This window comes from Lissotriton helveticus, chromosome 1_1 (assembly GCF_964261635.1).
Source record: "Lissotriton helveticus chromosome 1_1, aLisHel1.1, whole genome shotgun sequence".
Classification (NCBI taxonomy): Eukaryota; Metazoa; Chordata; class Amphibia; order Caudata; family Salamandridae; genus Lissotriton; species Lissotriton helveticus.
Genome location: NC_136057.1, coordinates 1,999,124,970 through 1,999,147,770, shown reverse-complemented (window position 1 = coordinate 1,999,147,770; position 22,801 = coordinate 1,999,124,970). Strand labels below are relative to the sequence as shown.

At 46.1% G+C, this 22,801-nt stretch overlaps 1 protein-coding gene across 1 annotated transcript in view; it reads left to right on the top strand.

Moving 5' to 3' along the window:
* The window catches only part of DBT (dihydrolipoamide branched chain transacylase E2), a 182,061-nt gene that overhangs the window by 99,482 nt on the left and 59,778 nt on the right, over nucleotides 1–22,801 (top strand). Inside the window, exon 4 of the mRNA XM_078644489.1 lies at nucleotides 11,109–11,290. Within this exon, the coding sequence (XP_078500615.1) occupies nucleotides 11,109–11,290 (182 nt within the window). The remainder of the gene's footprint in view (nucleotides 1–11,108; nucleotides 11,291–22,801) is intronic.

The window sequence follows — 22,801 nt, the reverse complement described above, 5'->3', positions numbered from 1 at the left end:
TTGATTGACAACATCGAGTATCCAGGAGTGCAATGTTGCATGATTCTGCTGAGATGTTGGTACCTTTCCCTGACTGTAATTATGCATTGGGGTAAAAGAAATGTTATAATCTCTCCACGCCTAGGTCCTCATTGGATGTCTTTCTCGATATTCTCAGAGTGTTCTGTGAGTTCTTGGGCTTTGCTATTAATTGGTCTAAGTCAGTGCTGTTGGTACTGTCCGGTGACCCGCCGGTGGTCCCGCAGAACTGCCCTCTCCAGGTGACTACCAAAGGTTTTGTGTATCTGGGTATCTATATTGCTTTGGACGCCAAGACGAGGTATACTGAGAATTTGCTACCACCGCTGGTTAGATTGCGCTCTGATGTTGTGCGTTGGAGGACGTTGCCCTTGTCGCTTTTGGGCAGGTCGGTTCTTTTAAAAATGTTAGCTCTTCCGCGCTTTCTGTACGTTCTCCAAAATGCCATGGACCTGGTACCTGCCAAATACTTTAAGGAAGTTGAGGCGCTCCAGAGACTCCTCCTCTGGGGAGGTAGACCCCGTATTGCCTACGCTAAGCTTACCCTGGCCTGGTATGACGGCGGTATTGGTCTTCCCGATTTGAGAAAATATTATTGGGCCTCCCAGTTAGCAGCTATTAATCAGATAGTTTACGGCCTGCCGGGAGACCCAGGGAACGCTATGGATCGTAGTCAGTCCCCTGTGGGAGACCTTCTTCGGGCTTTGTATAATCGGCCGGGGCGATTTTCTCTTACGGGACCCACCTCGCACGCAATCAGAGTTTGGCATGCTGTTAATAGGAACCTGGGCTGGGAAGGGAGACTGACCCTCGCGACCCCTCTCTTTAGCTCAGCCAAACTGGGTAACTTGTGGACCACCAAAGGTTTTGACAAGTGGGAGTTGATTGGACTTAGTCAAATAAAAGATGTCTGGGGGAAGGGGGAGGTACTGACTTTTGAGGCACTTCAGTAGAGTCACCACCTTCACGCCAGGGAACGCTTCCGCTATTTACAAGTCAGGCATGCCCTTTTGTCCCATATTTCGTTGGGAGACTCCCTCCCCGATGCCTCTCCCCTTGAATATTGTGTTGGATGGACATTTACCTGAAAAAACCATTTCCCTTATTTACCGTAAGCTGATTAATCACATGGATGACCCGCTGAGGTCTCTCAGGGAGGCTTGGATTGCGGATGGGTTAGAGATGGATGATGAGGACTGGATTGAGGCGGTCTCCTCCCCCAAGGTAGTGGCGGTGCAGATGAGATTGCGCTTGGTACAGTTGAAGATTTTGCATAGGTCCTACGTAACTGGTCCTGGGCTGGTGAAGATGGGATGGAGTACGAATGGTGAATGCAGGAGGGGCTGTGGGGAGATTGCTACATTCCTTCACATTCTGTGACATTCCTTCACGTTCTGCGGCATTGCGATAGCATCCAGGCCTATTGGCGCGACATACATGAGATTCTGCGGAATGTTCTGGGTTGTGAAGTGCGCTTGGAAGCGCGTAGGTGTCACTTAAACGTTTGGGAGCCCTCAGACCTTAATCAATATCTAAAGCAATGGGTTACACTGGCCTGTATGGTTGCCAAGCGCAACATAGCGCAATTATGGGGTGCTGCTCAATCGCCACGACGTGCCAAATGGGCCCAAGATCTCGACTGGTGTATGTTCAGGGAGCGTGCGGTGTATGTAGCGAGGGGCTGCCCCGAGAAATGGACGAAGATATGGGGGCCGTGGAATGTATACCGGGGAGATATCTGCGTTCCCCCAGCCAGGCGAACTGACTCGGCCACTCTGGATTCCCCTTGATTCCAAGTTTTTACTATACTGTTTTTAGGTCGAGCAGACTACTCTCAATGCGTGAGCATTGAGAGTCTGCTACAGACCTAATGTGGCCCGTATTCAGGAGAGTGGACAGCTACCAGACGCGCGCTTTGACGAGGTCAGATTTCACCTCGGGAGCGAGCGTCTGGTAGCTGCGCATGCGCAAATCAAATCCCTTGCTCACACACACACACAGGCAGCCCCCACCCCTCTGCATGCACGCACACACACACACACAGGCGCGCGCATGCACACGCAGGCATACGACACACATACAGGCACACATACAGGCACACTATCCCCTACCTCGCATTCTCTCTCAATCACACAGTCACGCATGCGCACACACATTCCCACACGCACACACGCGCGCACACATTCCCTCACCCCTCCCAGGCATACACACAGGCACGCACGCACTTCACTCAGCCCTGGGCCCCACTCACCGACTGCGCTCTTCCGGCGGGCTCCTCTCGCGCTCCGCGCCTCACGGAGCATCTCGTCTCCTCTTCACAATCGGGGCTCCCTCAGGTCCGAGGAGCCCCGCAACAGGCGCAACACTCCTCCTTCTCCCCGGCCCCCTCCTGGGGACCCGGGCTGATTCGGACAGGCAGGGCGCTCCATGCGCCGGCAGCTCGCGGACCTCGGGAGGCGGGACTTCCGGTCGGCCGCGACCGGATTGGCCGGCCGGCCAAGAGCTTCCGGGTCGCCGCGGGACTTGTATTTAATATACAGTCACCCTTCTTCCCTCATTGTCGTCCCCCTCCCCCAGCTGCATGCCTCCAGGACAACATACGCAGTAGATCTTGGATTTTGGCAGCACATTAATCATGTGCATCAGATGATGGCTTAGCGCGATAAGCTGAAAAACAGGTACGTGTGTGCTTGTTGTTATTGCTGTTGGGGGACACGGTAACCCGGGACCGGACCCGACCGCACCGGCCGAGGCTGATCTTTTTTAGTCCTTGTTAATTTGTAGCAGGCTGATGAAGCACATTAGAAGACAAGGCGACTTTCAGTGTCCCGAGGCATTAAACTGGCTATAACAGCTTTGCCGTTCTGCGATTACAACGCCCCTTTAATCAAAACTTCTGACCTGTGCGACTCCCGCCTCTGTAGTAAATATACGATTCTCCAGGAGTTTCCGAAGTCACTGCGAGGGCTTAAGGGAACAGAGAGCATCACCCCCCAGGACACTACCCTTTGATGCACAACGTTCACTAGTCAGGCCTATGGTCCGAGAATGGCTTAACTTATTCATGTCTGTATGTTTTCAGAGCCTCAAAGTGATTCAACTCAGGCACTCAAGCGCTATGTAAAGCCCCGAAACAATAAATTAGCCGTGTTCATCTTTACTGCCTATCCCTCTAGCTGTAGCCCCCACAAAACCAGTACCGCTCTGCTCTGTACACTACGAATGTGAATAAACAAACACATGTCCCTGGAGCGGGCGCCGTGCACAGTGCTATAGTTAATTAGCGAGGCAGGCCACACCTGGGATTTTTCATCAGAATTCTAGAACTTGTAGCATTGGTTTTATGCTGGGTTAAATACGACTCTGAGAACCAGATTGTAAGAAAAACGCCCGGACTGCCCTAAATAGGCTCGCGTGGACCTAGGAAACTTGGCAGCTGACGGGTACCTTCAGTGCAGGTTAATCTGTGGTCTGCAGAACAGTTAATATTGTAATTTCAAAGTTGTACTGTGTAATTCAATACATAAAAATAAATAAATGACCTCGTGCATCGTAAAGCACATTTTTTGTTTCCAGTAGCTGAGATGCCTGTCACACGAGCACTTACTTCTTTGATTTAGGTTTAGGCGAGCTCAGCTGGCGCAACGACTTGGGACTCCCCATGCATGACTCTAGCCTGGTTTTGTATCGTACCACACATCGCGAAACCTTTCACTTTGTGCATTAATCATGTGGCCCACAAAAGCAGCAGCTAACTACATTCTATAGAAAAAAAAATTTGCTTTTCTTACCGCTACTGTACATCGTGAGTACTTTCACCTTGTGCACTAAGCTTGCGACCCACGTTAATTAATTAACAAAGACACATTCCGGCAGTCGCTCCTCCTTAACCCTCGGTAGTGCATATGCTTTTCACAGTATTGGTGACTGCGCACTCACACATTGCTCACTCACAGTAATGTAGCCCACACATACTGCACCCTCACACACACTGCCCCCTCACACATTGCGCACTCACTACTTTAGGCCACACACACTGCACCCACACACCCCGCACTCTCACACACCTCGCAACCTCACACTCTCTCATTACACTGTGCCCTCACACACTGCCCCCTCACACACTGACCCCTCACACACTGACCCCTCACACACCACGCACTCACACATTGCGCACTCACATTGCTCACTCACACTACTTTAGGGCACACACACACCGCACAATCACACCCCTCACACACGGCCCCCTCACACACTGCCCCCTCACACATTGCTCACTCACACTACTTTAGGGCACACACACTGCACAATCACACCCACACCCTCACACACCTCGCACCCTCACACACTCATTACACTGCCCCCTCTCACACTGCACCCTCACACACTGCACCCTCACACATTAGCCCCCACTCGTCGCCACCACAACATCACTCAGCGCCACCACAGCATCAACAACAACTGGTTCAAATATGTTCTCTCAATGTTTCAAGCTTTATTTCAAATGTCACAATAAAATGTTAATATTTCACTTCTGTTCTTGGATTTTCGGCACAATAAAATACACTGAACATAATCTTCACAACAGTTATTTACAAAAGTTTAAGCTATTGCCATTATAAATTACAATAAGTATTAATTATTAAAAAAAACATTGATATTTGTAATATCAATACATGTAACTCACGTAAATACAACACATTGCATTACAAATGCTATAGGTGTCACATTTGCGAAAGTTATAACTATTGGCATTGTAAATGACAAAGCTATTAATTTCGCTATTTTCAAAACCAACACATAACAATATATAAATGCAATTACAATACAATACAATAAATAAAAAAATTGTAATTTACAATACCAATAGCTCAAACTTTCCTAATGCGAGACCTATTGCATTGTAAATGCTTGTTTTATCCTGTTTGCGAGTCATCCTCTGCTCCTAGCACTTTGTATTAATGTCGACTTATCCCCAATGCAATTGTTGTGTTTGTATTTTGTTGATTTATGATTAATAAAAAGAAATATAAAAAAATAAAAAAAATAAATGTTCTATGTTTGTGCCCCAAGATTGAGTTTGATTGCAGATTTCAGAGTTGTTGGTGCCTTCCACTGGGAATGGGTGAGTGGTGGGAAAGGAGGATGGGGTAGTGGTAAGGCAGACTGTGTCAAGAGTATGCAGAGACGGTGATGATATGTCCTAACTACAGACCCACTCTGAGTAATGAGTCCTTTTAAACTGGGTTGAATTCTGGGCCTTTAATAGTTTGAATTGGCATGATGGACTAACTTCCGAAAGCGTGTTAAGAGTAAGCTCAGTCTAGAGGTTGATGGTTTGTTTGACTTTGAGAAAAATGTACTTACATTTTCTTTCATTGAATTTTATTATGTTCCTTGTTATCCATGATACTACAGAAGAGATTAGTTTTTGTTTCTTGCATGTGTTGATTTTTCTTCCAGTTGATGTATTTCCTGTTTAAAATGTTGTGTCTTCAAAGTAGAAGTGGTAGAAAAGATCTATATTCCTTAGGAAGAATCCAATACAAACTTTGAACAATATGTGTGATGTACTGGGGGTCAGGTGGAATCCTTGTAAGACCCCCACCAAGCCACAGATGGGAGATGGAGTGGAAAGGACTTGGTCTGAGTGGTTGTGGTTGGCTAAAGAAGAAAGTTCTGATGCATTGGAGAGAGGTGTCCAAGATATCTGCTGTGTCTGATTGGTGATGGCGCAGGATCTCCTATTCTGTCGTACTGAGGGCTCCTTTCGGGTCAAGCCATATTACCTGGCATGTCTTGTAAATCTGTGGCATTTAGGAGGAAGGCTGGGTCTTTGCACAGGAAGCAGCCGTTTCCCATTTCCAATCTTACCTCTGCTTTCAAAGTCGTCTTGACCCCATTACAGTCAGGGCAATCCTGAATGTTGTAGATAAGAGGAAGATTGGTTGAAGGTGTCTGAGTCTAGTATGTTGTTCGAACTATAGCTGAAGCCAGTCTTGTGGTAACACAGAACACCATTTTAGCAGCACCCAGTTGAATGAGTGCAAACCGCAAAGCTGAACCAAACTCATGTTGGATTGTGGAAATTGTGAGGGCCATGTGTACGTTTCTTGAAAGTGGCAATGTTGAGCAGATAACCACCCCAGACAGAGTAAATGTGTGGGGCCAAGGCAAAGTGGGGGGTTCACTTCCTATTGTTTTAGCCAACCTAATGCCAACCTGCAAATTTATTTTCCCAGGAACCATGCCCTGAAACTCTGCAGTGGGAAGGGGAATACACATCTGCTTCTTGCCAAAAAAGGATCTCGAAACCACCCTATCTGAGCCCTTTCCCCCATCCTCCTATTTCTTCCTGTGCTTTGCTTTGCAGTGCCAAGCAAGCCTTGAAGGTTTTGGCTAAGCAAGTCCGGAATCGGTCAGGGTGAATAAACAATGTCTTTGAGACATGGATGCTACTTGCTTCCCTGGACCTTCCCAATCCCAACTCCCCTTTTACCACCCCAATCCCAACTCCCCTTTTACCACCCCTCCCCTGGTCCCTCTTTAGTCCTTCCACTCCCAACGCTGAAAAGCCTAGGAAGAATCACTGACCTAATCGGCATTGTTAAAAGTGTAAAGAAAAGTAACCCTATGATTGATCCCTTGGAGCTCAGGGTGTATAAAAACTGAGCCATTAGTTGTACTTTAGAAGGAAGTTGAGAAGTCTCGGTGTACCGGATCAGAGACCACTTAAAGGAGGGAATGTCTCTTTTGGGGCTCAGCCAAGACTCATTTACCGCTGGTTAGCGATTGTCTGTCGTGGCACACAAAGCAAAACATGGAATGGAATGGAATTTTACTTGGAGTAAATAGCCATGGTGCAGATTAAGTCCAACATTCTCTCTATTACGTTTTTGTTTGTCAATGAAATGTTCCAAGTGGGCCAGGGATGACCAAATGTGGTCTCTGGGTTAAATTATGCCCACAACTGATTAAACTGATTTAAGTTGCTGGTTTTCCCATTCAGACGAAACATAGCCCAGGTGTGCCTAGGCTGAATACATACAGCAATCTCTTTTCTATATTGACAAAAAGAGCAAACGACAATAAGGTGTTAAGTAATTACAGGTGACAGAATATTTCAACCATTGCCTTTTGTTTTTTTATTATGCAATCGTGTGCAAGTCTAGCAGATCGGCTCTGCCGACAACTGATTTACCTTGAACATTAATTTTTGCATCTTGTAGATTCATCTGTGCTTCAACCAGCCTCCCCATAGGTCGAAATTGCTGTAGGTGGCACCTTTCTTGCTTTCTGCCTCGAACTTGGGCACCTAGTTAAAAAAATTACAATAAAATCTTTCTGATACCTGGGGTTGTTTTTCAAAACTATATACAGTCTTGGAACAACCTGATGGCAGGCCTGTGTTTAAGCATGTATATATAGAATTGACGCCAAGCTGCAAACCCCAAGTTAGAACTCGACCGCCTAGGCTTCCCATCAACCAATTATTGTTGCCATTAATATGTGAAAATTATTGCTCTCATTGTAAAGTTATCAGCCCATGAATCATGTCACTCTTTTACAATTATTTCAAATCTCTTGTCTGCAGTTTCCATTGACAGACAGCAGTCTGCCTGGTTTGTGACCAAATCTATCTACTTGCAAGATTCCCGGTTTCCATTGGAGCGGTGCACTCCTACCAAACTACCTGTTGTCCAGCCTTTTAGCAAACAAATACTGAGATGCCAGCCGGGCCAGTAGGGCACCATTAGTCCTAGTTTATAGATCGAAGCAAAGGTGTGGGCGAAACATTTTAAAAATCTATGAATATCATTCACTTGCGTGCTTTAATAATTAATATACCAGAAAAAGAACATGATCCAAAATATAACCCCTTTCTTAACACTTCCGGCTGGATGTTTTAATTGCCACTGCAAATCGAATCTCGGGAGGGAACCAAATCCCTGAAAAAACTCTCCATACCAAGTCTGAAGGAAGGTTCAAACTAGACAAAGCGAGCAGACCATTTAGGAACCATAGTTGGGTAAATAGTAACCAGATGACATCCATTGAAGAAACTTTCTGGAAATGTGTCAAAACAATATTCACTGTGAAGCAATGTGCATATTCATCAGTCAGATATCTCGGTGCTCAGTCCAGTTGATGACATGACAACATCACCAAAAAAGCAAGACTCATGCGTATAGAGTCCAGGAGCGGAAGTGGTTTTCCAGGGGGCATGACGTGTAAATATACACTTCCAGAGATCCAAAATAATTCTCTGACGAAATACCAGCATGCCTTTGCTGCATCGGTTCATAGGATGATAGCACGTTCTTGTGTTGATACTAGCAGACTAGACACATGGCCAACATGACCTTGCTGGGTACAGAGAGAGCAGTAACCACAACTTTCTTCAGTGCTGGGCATATGAGTTGCACTGCAATAAGAGGTGTAAGGAGGAAGGTACAGAAGCATTGCCCTGCATCCGCATTATCTTAACTGATAATCTCCAGAGCAGTTATGTAATGCTTCAGTACTGAAACCAATCTACGTTAGTTGATAAGAACACATTTTTATGCAACGTATACATACTGCCACGGGTTTAATACTGAAATGCTATGTAATGCTACAGAGCACATAACACAAGTGCCGAAAAATAAAACGGGGATGCAAGGCTCTCACTCTGTGAACCACATTAGGATCCAAGCGTTACCTTGTCCCTCTTTCAAAGTTCCCAAAATATCTTCTTTATACTCTTTAATGCACAGGCTCATCATACCCAAATTTATAGTTTTATCTGTGGTCATAATCTTCACATTCTTTTTAGTCTCTAAATACTGGTTCACTCCATCATCCACACTAATGTCAAACTTTAAAGTGGCTTTTCACCCCTTCATAAATATAGACATAACCAGTCACAAGAGCAGCTGCTGTGGTTCAAAATAAAATGTTGGTTCTGCAGCATGACTAGCACATTTTTCTCCTCTTCCATGGATCTCATACTTCTCTCAGAATCTCTTGTTAACAAGTCTCTGTGCCTCTGCTCTACTGATCCTTTGTCCACAATGAACGTCAAGTCACAAAACTAAACAAAGGCTGACAATCTAACCAGGTCGGTGAATCGCTAGTTAAGAGCCCAATGGAAAATATAGCATGCACTGCCAAACACTCTTAAAGCACACCACTTTCCAACCCAAGTTAAGGTTCCCACTGTGACCTCTGCTGTTTCACATTCACATGTACCCTTTGTGTGTTCTTCCAAACAGACCACCTCAGTATGCTACACTATGTGAAGGACGCCTCCAGTTATCCCTAAAGGTGTCGGATTGTATTTTCGGCTGCAAAGACCGGATTATGCTTCCCTTGTTGATGCTGAATGTCCTCAAGATGCCTCTCTGGCCTTTGCTTGCAACACTTATGAAAGTCTCCAATGTCTCCTATCTGCCACATTGTAGATCTGTTTTTACAACTTCAAGTGGAGAACATGTCAGATTCAGAGCACTGACCTTTTCCCTCCTTCGCAGTGTGAAACGAGTAACCCTCAAATGTATGCTCCAAGTAATGCTGTCACTAGTTGTACTTCAGGCCATGTGTCTGTGGCACAGAAATTAGACCATCATACCCCAGTACTCATGAACTTCCCTCTAGAAGTTGAGATTGCTTTCAAGTTTGGATGATCAATTTCCAAAGTCCTTCCCTCTATCACCCAGTAAATTCATCATCTCTGTTGGTTCTCCCTGCACAAGGAATTATTCGAGACTGGCTCTGGAAATTTCTCTAATGGAAAAAAAGGTCTAAACAAATATTTGCGAGCTTCGCTCCTAAATATTGAAACACTCCGTTACATTAAAACACTCCTTAACCAGTTACAAAAAATGCCCACACCTGCTGGCCCTTTGCAATGCCTTGAAAACCTATTATTTGAAGTCACGCTTCCAGTCATTCTATACCCTTATCACTTCTTCCTTCTCCTGTCCTGCTGTTGTAAATTATATGACACTGAGACCTGTTTGTGCGTTGATGTATTGTCATTCATTCTCTTATAAGCCCTGTGCTCCTACTTTGACAAGGCCATTCACTAAAATTGAACTGAGACAAGACGAAGGTACTGGTACTGGGAAAGGATCCATCAACGTGGGGTCCTCAATACTGGCCAGAAACCCTGGAGGCAGTTACCAAGGTTAAGAACCTTGGACAAGGTGCTATCCATGAGACCGCAAGTGTCTAAGGTAGCAACCACCTGATTTGCTGTCCTGAAATGGCTCTGAAAGCTTCTTACTTTTGCTATTCTCCGATCAACAGACTGTAATCCAGGCACTTATGTCAAGACTGGACTACGGTAATGTGCTTTACCTGGGGGTGGATAAAGCATCCATTAGATGTTTACAACTGGTCCAGAAGTCAGAATGGTTTATAGACTCCCAAAAACTGCTTCAACCTTGCACCTTCTTTGTGAACTCCATTGGCTTAAGGTGCAGAAGCAAATTCATTTCAAAACCTTGTCCTACATGCACAGAGTAAGATCAGAGGCCGGCCCATGATGTCTTCATGAATTAGCTAGACCTTATCATCCGGCATGTACCTTGAGCTCTAGCGGACTTTCCCTCTGCAAGAGTCCTAGACTGGAATGTACTTGCATTGGAAGTCAATCTTTCGCACACCAAGGTCCCAAGTTGTGGAATGCCCTCCCAGAATTCCTGAGAGACTGCTCCCCTTGACGACCTTCCACAAACATCTGAAGACCTGGTTGTTTTAAGCTAGTGTGACTTGGATACGACCCAACCTATCATGTAAGCCCCGGGAAACCCCCAGTAGGTAGCTGTGCGCAATATAAAATGTCATATATAAAAATGAAATTTACCCCCATATATGTTTGCCACATGAACAAATAGACAAATGGGTTTCCCAGTCAGAAAAAAATGTAAATGTGTATTAATTAAATATGCCTGTAAGTATGAGCATAAAGCAGTTAACAGTGGTTTATAATTGTTTTGCCATTCCAGATAAACCTACATTTACAAACTTTTAATTGTTATATTTATTTCTACATGTAATTATGTTCAGTCCATTTATTTACATCTTTTTCTCTGTTCTGCTCTAAGGTATGTGAAAGAAGGAGACACTGTATCACAATTTGACAGCATTTGTGAAGTCCAGAGTGATAAAGCGTCTGTTACCATCACCAGTCGTTATGATGGAGTTATTAAAAAGCTGTACTACAATCTTGATGACATTGCTCTTGTGGGCAAACCTCTTGTCGACATAGAAACTGATGCAATAAAAGGTAAGTCCTGTTTTCTATCAACCGTCTTCGTCTTAATCCACTTTCTCTTTTCTATCACTCAATTCATTTGCATTTCCACATAAAAACATACAAATATCAGTGTCAGGTCCTAAATAAAATTTTCTTAAGGTATCTTACAGCAAATAAATATGCAGATCAGTCTTATGGTTGAAGATTGCACACAGCTGTGTTGGCACATAGTACAGACGTTGTATGTTTTCTGCAACCCCCCCTCCCTCCCCACACTGTCCTCAACTGTTGACTAGAGCAGATTCCTATTTATTTTATGTAAGGTGGACCATGAAACATGACCGATTTGATTGTAAGTATCCTGTTTTTTCACAAAATCCTATTTGGTTTTCAACAATAACAGCAGCTGGTACAAGTAACATCCTCTGGTGATAATCATGTTATAGTCACTTTCTCTCTGTGAACAAGGGCTACACACTGCACCTTAGGGTGCAGAGAGGAGTACATTACTAAGTGTGTCAGGATATGAACATTTCTATCAGAGTCAGGTCTATGTAATGCACCATCTAGATTGTATCCAGCCTAGGATATACAGTGTCTCAGGGAGGCTAAAGGGGAGACTGGGTGAGAGGAGTGTGATCAGAGCGGGAAGGTGTGGAAGAGAGGGACATTGGAGTCCCATGTCACACCAGCAAAGACCTGGCAGAAAGGGTGTATTTGTACATCAGGACTATAGTGTTTTGGTGTGGTTCCACCAGGCACCCAATATCTGTTTATTTTTCCAAGGGCAACACCTGGCTATAAAATGTTTCTTCTCCATAGGACAGCAACGGTCTGTACCCTGCCCCCTGAAGAGATGAAGCTTCTCTGGTCCTCCACTTGCGAGATAGGCCCCTCTTAGCAATCCTCCAGCCCATGCCTAGGAGCAGGTGGCAGCTTCTAGGGCCACCCTCCATCCCTATAGCAGGGACTGGTGGGTTACCATCAAGGGGCCTGCTCATTATTGCTGCAAGTGAGTGCTCGTTGAGGGACCAATATTGTTTAATAATCAAGCAGTCAGCAGTCATTGAAAGATTGTGCTGACGGCATTTAAGCTAAGAGTTTATGTGGGGGTAAGTTCCATTGCCTATTTTCCAGAGCCTCCCTTGTGTGTAGTAAGTCCTGTGGAAGTAGCTGAACTGAATCGGATGAAGACGGTATTAAATGACGAATTCACATGGGCGAATCTGGCTGCTCTCTATTTGTCATCATCCAAGCCTCCTAGCCTGCCATTTGGCGCGTAGGGAATTCAGAGTGTCAACCCAGTTGACTATGAGAGGATAGGTTCTTGATATGTCATGGTTGCCAATTGGCTTGAGTATCAATTTGGCCTCTAGTGTTTGGAACTCCAGAAGTGCCACAATGGGGATTGAGTAGATGCCGCTGTTGCTGGAGCCGAAAGAATTGGAAATTGTGCAATGAAAATCCATCCCTAAGCCCCCTAAAGAATCTTTTGTGGCAACCATCCCAGACATCTCCTAGCTTAGAAATGCCAATGTAGAGCCAACCCCTGAAAACTAAGGATCTGGTTGGGCAGGGAGCCAATCCCCCAACCACAGCGGAGTTTCTTGTGTGGGTATTTTGTACCACCCAATATGCCTCCGAGCGTTATGCCAAGCCCATAGTGTCATTTTTGTGCCTTTGGTTTAGCGGAGGATGGATCTTTGAGCTATAGAGGAAGTGGGGGGGGTCTTTCTCCAGGAAAAGATCTAACTCTTGAAGATGAGCTGAGTGATCTCTACCTCCGAAGAGGCAATCATTGATCACGATCAGGCGTGCTGCCCATTTATCATACTGAATATTTGTGGCAGCTAGGCCACCCTCTTGGGGTGGATAAGGTGCATATGATCAGAAATACCCTAAGCTGCTTGCCTGCTGACAGGAAGTTCCAAAATGAGTTGCAGATTTAGTAAACAAAATGGAGTCTGCATTTGGGAAATTCTGAAGGGTGTAAAATATACATTTACATATATCCATATTCTATTTGGGATGGAGTGTGGACCACTTTTCAGATCTTCATCGGTTTTTTTCTAACAAAGGTGATATATTTTAATTTGTGGGCATAGGAAGAGATATATATCACTCAGTTTAAATGAGTCTGTGCTGGCTTGAAGTTGGGAAAGCTTCACCTGGATGAACATCTCCCCTTTGATTGGAGCCAGAATTGACTTCTCCCAGTTGACAATAGGACCTGAAGCAGAGCCATATGTTCTGGAGATTTTAGGTAATTCGCCAGTTGCTGGTCGGTCATGCAAAAAAAGTAGGATATCAGCTTTCAAGGAGATGCAGTCCTCTGTCATGTCCTTTCACTGAAAGCCCTGCACTGGTGCACCTCTCCTGATCCATTCAGCTAGTTGTTTGATGGCTAGGGTGAGCAACGGGGTGGGGGGTAACCCTGTCCAGTGCCTATTACAAAAGGAAAGGGGTCAGACATCGCACATCACTCTATTAGCCCTCACTCTGGTACAGGTTATGAATAGAATGATACGGGCCAGAAACCAAGGACCAAAGTTCATTTTGGTCATGACTTGATACAGGACATTTCTAGTGGATGGAAATGAATACCTTTTCAAAGTCGAGGAGAACTAAAGGTAGTGACTGCCAGATACCGAAGGATAGCTTAACAATCCTTCTTTACCATTTTTATCTTCCCTCAACCTCTAACTGCCCTAGCCTGAAATTCACTTACAGAGCCCTTACTTTTAGAAGGATTGGTTCTGGCACTGTTCAATTACAATATTATGGCATGATCATTGAACTCCTGCTGATGTTTATCATACACTCACACTCCACATATAGCAAAAATGCCTCATCAATATAATCAAAACACAGAGATGCATATGATCCATGAGACCAATCCAATTTGTTGGTTGTAGAAATGGTTTGTAAGTGTATGTGGCAATAATGGTTTGTTTAGGACTAAGACCCTCACCCACCCTAAGGTGGCATGCTTCATTATACGGTCCATCCTCACACCATAAACCCAGGTTGCATGGTGTGGGCTACAACTCATTTCAAAAGAAAGAGGGAGGGGCTCTTAATGTTTTCAGCAGTGGTGGGGTCCTTATGAGAGCAAGGCCATGGGTGGGGTGTGTAGAGTGCAGGGTAGTGAATAGATGATAACAATGGGTTTCAAGAAATAATCTCTAAACTGAGAGAGGTGTTCCAAAAGGGAGCATAGACCACATACATTTGGCGTGGGAGATAATTGTTGCGAAGATGCCATCTTATTTACAGGATGCTAAGCATGTCCCTAATGCATTAAGGGATCTCCAGTTTGCTATGGGCAATAATTACTTGGTCAGCTTTGATGTTGTATCTCTCTACATTTTGTCTCTCGCGATGAGGCACGCAGGAAGATAGAGACTCTCCGACATGAAAACTTATTGGGTGAAAGAAACGCCATCTCTTTCATAATTGATTGCGCCACTCTAGCCATGAAGGCAAATTTCTTTTGGTTCCACACCAACTTTACTTAACTACCCGAACTTGAATGTGGAGTACCTTTGCTCCAAACATGATAAATCTAAATATACATTACTTTGAACGCACACACATTTACCTTGATCACAATACCTATCTGAAACATGGAACCTGGGTTTATGGTGTGAGGGGGGACTCTATGATGAAGTGTGCCACGTAAGGGTGGGTGAGGGCCTTCGTCTTAAACATAAACTATTGTTAACAGTTGGTAAAGGCAATCTGTTTTTACAACCAACAAATTGGATTGGTCTTATAGGCCATGTGCATCTGTTTGTGTTTTGAATAATTATTGGGAAATGATGCACATTTGGGGCCAGATGTAGGTAAATACTATTTACCGATTCTAAAATACCGAATTTTACCGATTCTGTATTTTAGAATGGGTAAATGGTATAAAGGTATTAATGAGGTAATTTTTACCGAATCTGTAAAATTTGGTAAATACCGATTCGGTATTTACCGAATCGGTATTCCCCATTCATTCCTATGGGCCTCCAGGCCCATAGGAATGAATGGGGAATACATATTTGGTAAATACCGAATGGGTAAGGGGGGAAGACCTACAAGGGTGGCAGGGTGTCACATTGACAACCTGTTGCACCCCTGAATAGTGCATGGGTGCACATGTGGCACACATACATGCCATAAGGGCATGTATCTCTGCCACATGGCACTGTTTAAAAAGCACAAAATTGCTTTTTTAACGGTTTTCGTTATTGGTAAATAACGAATCCTTACAGGTGAAAAGCATTCACTTGAGTGGTTCCTACATTTCAGATTCGGTAATTTACCGAATCGGTATTTAAGAATTTGGTAATTTACTGAATTCCTAAATACCGATTTGGTAAATTACCGAATCTGAAATGTAGCCACCTACATCCCAAATGCCTAATACCGGTCGGTAACGGCCGAAATTCGGTAATTTCGGCCGTTACCGACCAGTATTAGGGTTCCTACATCTGGCCCTTGATCTCTTAAACTTCCCTTTAGACCCTTTTGTGTGTATAATCTCTGTAGAGTCATATGTCACTAATCCCTACTTCAACCCAGTCTCTTTCATCTCTAATCATGCGCAGATATGCAGTGGATCGGTCGGGTTGCATACCCAGTGATCCCTTTAACTTTGAACCCCTTACAACCACCCCCACTCATTGTCCTCTGCTCTTCTAACCTTCCCAACTCCCTCGGTCCATAAATCATGTTTAGCTTACCTCTGCCCAGATATCCTTAAGCCACTTTTAATGCGGTGTAGGCATACAGTAACCTCTTTCTTTATCACTACACATTGCAAAGTTCCATTGCCTCGCACACAAATCATGAGGTCTCTCCTCCATCCATCTTAACATATACTAGATATACCACAGGAATACCTAATTTTTATTTGTTTAGTGGGTAACTTCGTCCATTGCAGCAATGTGATATGTGGAAGGTTCACAGGCAAAGTGTATCTGCAGCAGCCTAACTCCTACTATACAGACCTCTCAAAATACCTTGTGACAAGAACAGTGTCGCCCACAAGGTAGGGTACCAGATATTTTAAAGTTGAACATGTGTGAAATTAAAATAGGCATGTTCCTCCAGTGACTGGGCCCCAAAAGCGATTTTCACTGGCAAAGCTGTAGCTAAAGCCTAGAAAATTATAAACTTTAATTGTAACTTTTGACATGAAATCACTATAAACATTATGCCAAGATTATTGGTCGTATTTGTTAGATCCAATTTGTTTGTGCATTTAGAGTTTTAATAGATATTTAGTGAAAGTAACTTTTAGAAAATTACCTCTGCCTGAAGGTGTTGGAGGCTAATTTGCATAAGCTCTCCAGCAGATGCCCAACCTGTGCTTGGCCATAATGGGTTATGAAAACTGTTCCCAGAGCAGGAATAATGGCCTGGAAGTGGGGTAGTGTTTTCTTCCCCTTGCAGGAAGACTGGTTAGGGTGGGTCCAGGAATTTTATTAACTTGTAACGGTGTGTGCACTTTTCCAAGTAAATATAAAGTGAGACTGGCTTCAAACCCAGTGGGAGGGAACCTGCACCCAAAATTGGTTTGGAGTGGAAACAGGAGAGGAAACTGCTCATTTCACTTGCCACACCTCTGTGTTTACATGAGCTCTGCCTAATGGAGAAATGGGTTTTTCTTCTTGGATTTTAGGAATGAGGGGCTCGGTTTGTCCGCACAGCGGGCGCCGCTGCTGACGCGCCAAAGGCAAGCCCGCCTGCGCCCATCCGCGCCAGCACCGCACCCAGCACCAGAACCACTGGCCCTCTCGAACGCCACGCCACCTGACTCCACTAAAACTCCAGCACCCTCCACGCACTCAACACCGGACGATCACGCCCCTGCTGCCAGGCCGCCACGAAGCGCACACAAGGACCCTTCTCCTACCGGAACTGCAGCTACACCGGCATCTGACCCGCCAACCCACCGACAAGGAAAAGACCCAACTACCTCAGATGCATCCTCCTCAATATCTGCTCCGCCCGCAAACACGCAGTTGAACTCTGGGACCTACTCGACTCAACCTCCCCAGACATCGCCTTCCTGACAGAGACCTGGATGAACCCCTCCTCTGCATCCCGGACGGCTATAAGATCACCTGCAGGGACCGCACAAATGGAGTAGAAGGAGAAATCTCCATCGTCCACAGAAACACCCTCAAGAGTCTCGACCAGCACCGACGACCCCCTCAGCACCGCTGAACACCTGCACTTCAAGATCCACACAGATCCCAACACCACCTTCGGAGGAACCCTCATCTACAGACTCCCAGACCCCGACCACAGTTCAGTGACTCCATCGCCAACTTCATCAGCACACACGCCCTCGCCTCCATGGACTACATCCTCCTTGGGGACCTAAACTTCCACCTCGAGAACGACGACGACACCAACTCCTCCACCCTTACCGACAACCTAGCCAACCACGGACTCAGACAACTCATCACAACATCCACCCACTCCGCCAGTCACACGCTCGACCCCATCTTCTCCGCAAGCCCCCATGTCTCCGTCAACCACACCACCTAACTCCATTGGACAGACCATCGCTGCATCTATTTCACCTTCCGGAAACCCACCTCTCACCAGCGCTCCCAACAGATGCCTCGCCGCTGTTGGAGCAAAGCCACCGAAGAGCAGCTAACCACCACCCTCGCCCTGGGCCCACCCCCCGCCGAGCCCACCGGCACCGCCGCAGACAGTGGATCGACGACTGCGCCAACACCCTCGCCCGCTCAAGAGACCCTCCAACAGACACACCAACAAGAAAGCCAGGTGGTTCACTGAAGACCCTCCAGGCCTCCAAGCAAACCTGCCGAAAGCTGAAGAAGAACTGGCTCCATGAACGAACACCGGACAGCTACGCAGCCCACATGAACGCCACCTGCAGACACCATCACCTCATCAGTCGCCAAAAGAGCCTCCTTCACAGATCGCCTAGACAACGCACACAACAGCAAAGAGCTCTTCAACATAGTGAAGTAACTCTCCAACCCCAGCTCCTACGACATCCCACCTTCGCAAGACCTGTGCAACTCGCTGGCCACCTTCTTCCATCGCAAGATCATAGACATTCAAAACAGCTTCAACAACACAACCACCACGACAACCACTGAAACCCCCGCCCCCACGACCACCATCCGCACCAACCGCCTACTCTCCTGGACCAACATCAACGACGACGACACCACCAAGGTCATGAACACCATCCACTCCGGATCTCCATCAGATCCCTGCCCACACCACATCTTCAACAAAGCCAGCACCGCCATCGCACCCCATCTCCGGAAGTCATCAACATCTACTTCGAGAGAGCAACCTTCCCGGAGAGCTGGAAGCACGCCAAGATCAACGCCTTACTCAAGAAACCCAAGGCGGACCCCAAGGACCTTAAGAACTTCCGGTCCATCTTCCTGCTCCCATTCCCGGCGAAGGTCATCGAGAAAACTGTCAACAAACAACTGACCCGCTACCTCGAGGAAAACAGCATACTGGACCCATCAGTCTGGGTTCCACAGCAACCAGTGCTCCAAAACTGCCCTCATCGCCGCCACCGATGACATCAGGACCCTGCCAGACAGTGGAGAAACAGCGGCCCTGATCCTCCTGGACCTGTCAGCCGCCTTCGGCACGGTCTGCCACCACACACTAAGAACACTCCTCTACTACGCTGGGATCCAAGAGAAGGCCCTGGACTGGACCACCTCCTTCCTCACCGGCAGAACACAGAGCGTCCGCCTCCCCCCCTTCCGCTCCGAAGCCTCCAAGATAATCTGCGGCGTACCGAGGGCTCATCCCTCAGCCCAACTCTGTTCAACATCTACATGGCACCGCTCGCCTACGTCGCCCGACTGCACGACCTCAACATCATCGCCGACCACACAAAGCTGATCCTCTCCCTCAACAAGGACCCCCACACCGCCAAAACCAACCTCCACGAAGGAATGAAGGCCGTCGCCGAATGGAGGAGAAACAGCTGACTGAAGCTGAACTCTGAGAAGATGAAGGTCCTCATCCTCGGATCCACCCCTTCGGCCTGGAACGACTCTTGGTGGCCGACCGCACTGGAAACAGCTTCAACACCCACCGACCACGCACGCAACCTAGGGGTCATCCTCAACTCCACCCTCTCCATGACCAAGCAGGTCAACGCCGTCTCTTCCTCCTGCTTCAACACCCTACGCATGCTCCGCAAGATCTACAGGTGGATCCCCACTGAAACAAGAAGAACTGTCACCCAGGCCCTCGTCAGCAGCAGGTTGGACTACGGAAACGCCCTCTACGCAGGAGCCTCAGCCAAACTCCTGAAATGGCTTCAACGCATCCAGAATCCCTCTGCACGCCTGATCCTCAACATCCCTCGCCGCAGCCACATCACACCTCACCTGAGAGACCTGCACTGGCTCCCAGTCAATAAGAGGATAACCTTCAAGCTCCTCACCCACACATACAAGGTACCCCACAACACTGGACCAGTGTACCTCAACAGCCAACTCAGCTGCTACACCCCCACTCGTCGGGTCCCGTCCGCCAACCTCGCCCTGGCCACAGTCCCCCGCACCCGAAGTGCGACCTCCAGCGGCAGATCGTTCTCCCTCCCCATCCACCTATGGCAGACCCAAGACCTGCTGTCCTTCAGAAGACTCCTTAAGACCCGGCTCTTCGAGCAGTAGCAGCATCCCCACCCGCAGCGCCTTGAGACCCTCACGGGTAAGTAGTGCGCTTTACAAATATTATGATTGATTGATTAAAACAGGAACTGCTCAAAAAGTTGGTAGGGTTTCCCTTCACACGATTTACACCATTGGTTACAGTGTCAAGAAGACATACATGCGCATTGACTAGTGCCAACCATAAATGTGGCTGTCTGAGGATCCCTCCTCAAAAACACTTTCTGGACCTGAGGATGATCAGAAGAGGACTGCACCCTGCATGCTGTAACCAGAGAGGAGTACAACTGGACCTGCTGCATTTTGTCCACAGGACAAAGAAGTGGACTTCCAACGGTCAGTGAGCTGACCTCCTTTATGGCTAAAAGGGCGCAATGAGCTCCTGTAGGCCTTTTGACCAGTACCAACTGGACCCTGCTGGTGGCCTCAACTAAGTGATCCCTAGTCCCCAAGGTTCTTGAAGCCTAAAGTTTGACCCAGAGGAGTTGCTCCTGAAAAGGTTGGATTTAGAAAAGGTTTGGTCTTCCACAACCACCGGCACAGTCAAAGGGACCTCTGATAAGGCTTCCGATTTCGATTAATCTTCCTCCGATACAACTTCAGGATTTCTCTGCTAGAGGAGTTAAAACTCCATTAAAAAAATCAAAAAGATTCTCTGAAGGTACCTTAGACCGGGTCAAACCTGCTTTGTGTATCTGAACATCACTCCATCACGGTCAGTCTGAATTCATGCCTAGGTCTTGATCTATGGATTACATAGACTATCATTGGGGCTTACTACTTTTTGGCACAATATTTACATAAAATTTAAAAAAAATCATATTTCTTGTTCCATTTGGATGTTGTTCCACTTGTATTTTGTGTAATTTTATTTATTACATTTTACTTTTTATATTTCCTTTTGGGATTTTTATTGTTTGATCTTTTTATATTAGTACACTTTATTTTTTTTTTTACTGCATAAATACTTTAAACATTCCTCTAAGTTGAGACTGTCTGATTTGTGTTGCAACTTTTAGGAGGTTGAGCTCAGGTTATTATAGTGACTTTAGGGGTCAGCCTGGCAAGTTAATGTTCCTTGAGGTGGACGAACACAAGGTAAATTGCTATTTGATGAATGATTTTCCTTCCCATACTGCCAAACCATTTTTATGTTCCGTTTTGTGGGTACTTCTTGCTTTGTACAAATGTGTATGAAATGCTTTTTTATGGCAATCTAGCGATCAAATTAGTTTTGTTTTGTGGAAAAGATCTGGCTAGATATAAAGTAAAGAGCACAAAAAGATTACTTTTGGAGTGTAGACTCTCTCCCCTGCACTTGTGCACCCATTACATTCAGTAGTTGTTAATATCACTGCTTTTTCCTTTCATGGCCCTGGAAACCCTGTGGTAGATGCATGGAGCAAGAATGTTATGCCATGCTAAAGCTTAAGCACGTGGGGTCCGTCGTAAGGTTTCACTATTAGTTGCGGTTTACAAAGTAACCAAAATGAGTAAAATACATGTGTGCAAAAGTAACACCCATTATTTCCGATGTTCTAAACCACACCTCTATGGAAGGCTGTGCTTTATTAAAGAACATTATTATGAAAGGCATGTGATGGATATGTAGGTGTAACTCATTCTAATCCGCTAATTTTAGGGGATGTTAACCTACACTTTGATAATCAGACCTCTCCTATAGCTACAAGCCTGAGGAACGACTTAAAGACGCTTTATTTCCAACAGCTGGTAAATTAACTCACTCATATTTAGGGGCATATTCTTGACCCCATCTTTCCAATTCAACCTTAGTAAGAGCCGGGGGAGCTACTTTAACTGCCTGGTCTGATCACGCGTTTATCCCTTTTCAGATTCTTTGCCGAAACCATTACTTGTCCACTCTATTAAACCTCGAAAATGGACCTCTATCACTCCCATACGTCTGCCTTGAGCGGCAGGCCTCTATGCCTAGACACTTGTCCCCAGGTTGCCAGTCAGCAGGTTTCTGCCTGGATTGAGGAGGTTCTAGATGCTACAGCCCCCTGGAAAACGCGGAACAAGTCTCGCTCCAGACCTTTTGCTGATTGGCTCACGGAGGACCTTCTGCGGATAAAAAAGGCAGTAAGCTCCTAAAATGCAAGTGAGGTAGGAGCTATTGCACCCTAGACAAAGACATTACGTGCGCTGAATGATTATCATAAGCAGATCAGGCTCGCTCGTACTAAGCCTCGGCGGTGAACTCAGCTCCGCTCGCGAAGTTTGTAGAGTTTTCTGCACTCCGCATTACACGGAATTCGTGGAGTTCCAAAAAACAAGCAGAGCTGAGTCTTTTTTTCCTCGCTCGCGCTCGGCAACATCAAGTTGGTGATCGCGAGCGAGGAAAGTCCACCTCCTGCGAGATTTTTCAGCGCGGGCGGTCCGATTTCTCAATAAGAGTGGCTGCGTATGCTACCGACCGCTTGTGTTGAGAAACTGAAAGTTTGCGTTAAGAAAGGTGCCGCTCTGGTAGAAAATCTACTTGAGCGGCAGAAAGGAAGCAGCGCCCACTTGCGCTGTACATGGTGCTATTCGCGATAATTTCACAGCTCTGACAAACACCTAGCGCTGAAAATGACAGCGAATGGCATTTTTCTAACGCACTCCGCCGCTTGTGGAGCTCCATGCGGCGGAGTTTTTTTTTTTTTGTCAAACGTATTTTTATTGAAAGTTTTGGCAGAGTACATTATCTCCCGTTACCATTGCAGTCATTACATAAATGAGATTGAAAGGACATAACAGACATAGACGTCGGTAAGAGTCATACAGACCGTTAGGGTCGGACCCCAGCCCAGACTTTGTAGATTGCACATTGAAGGGTTACAGCTTCTAG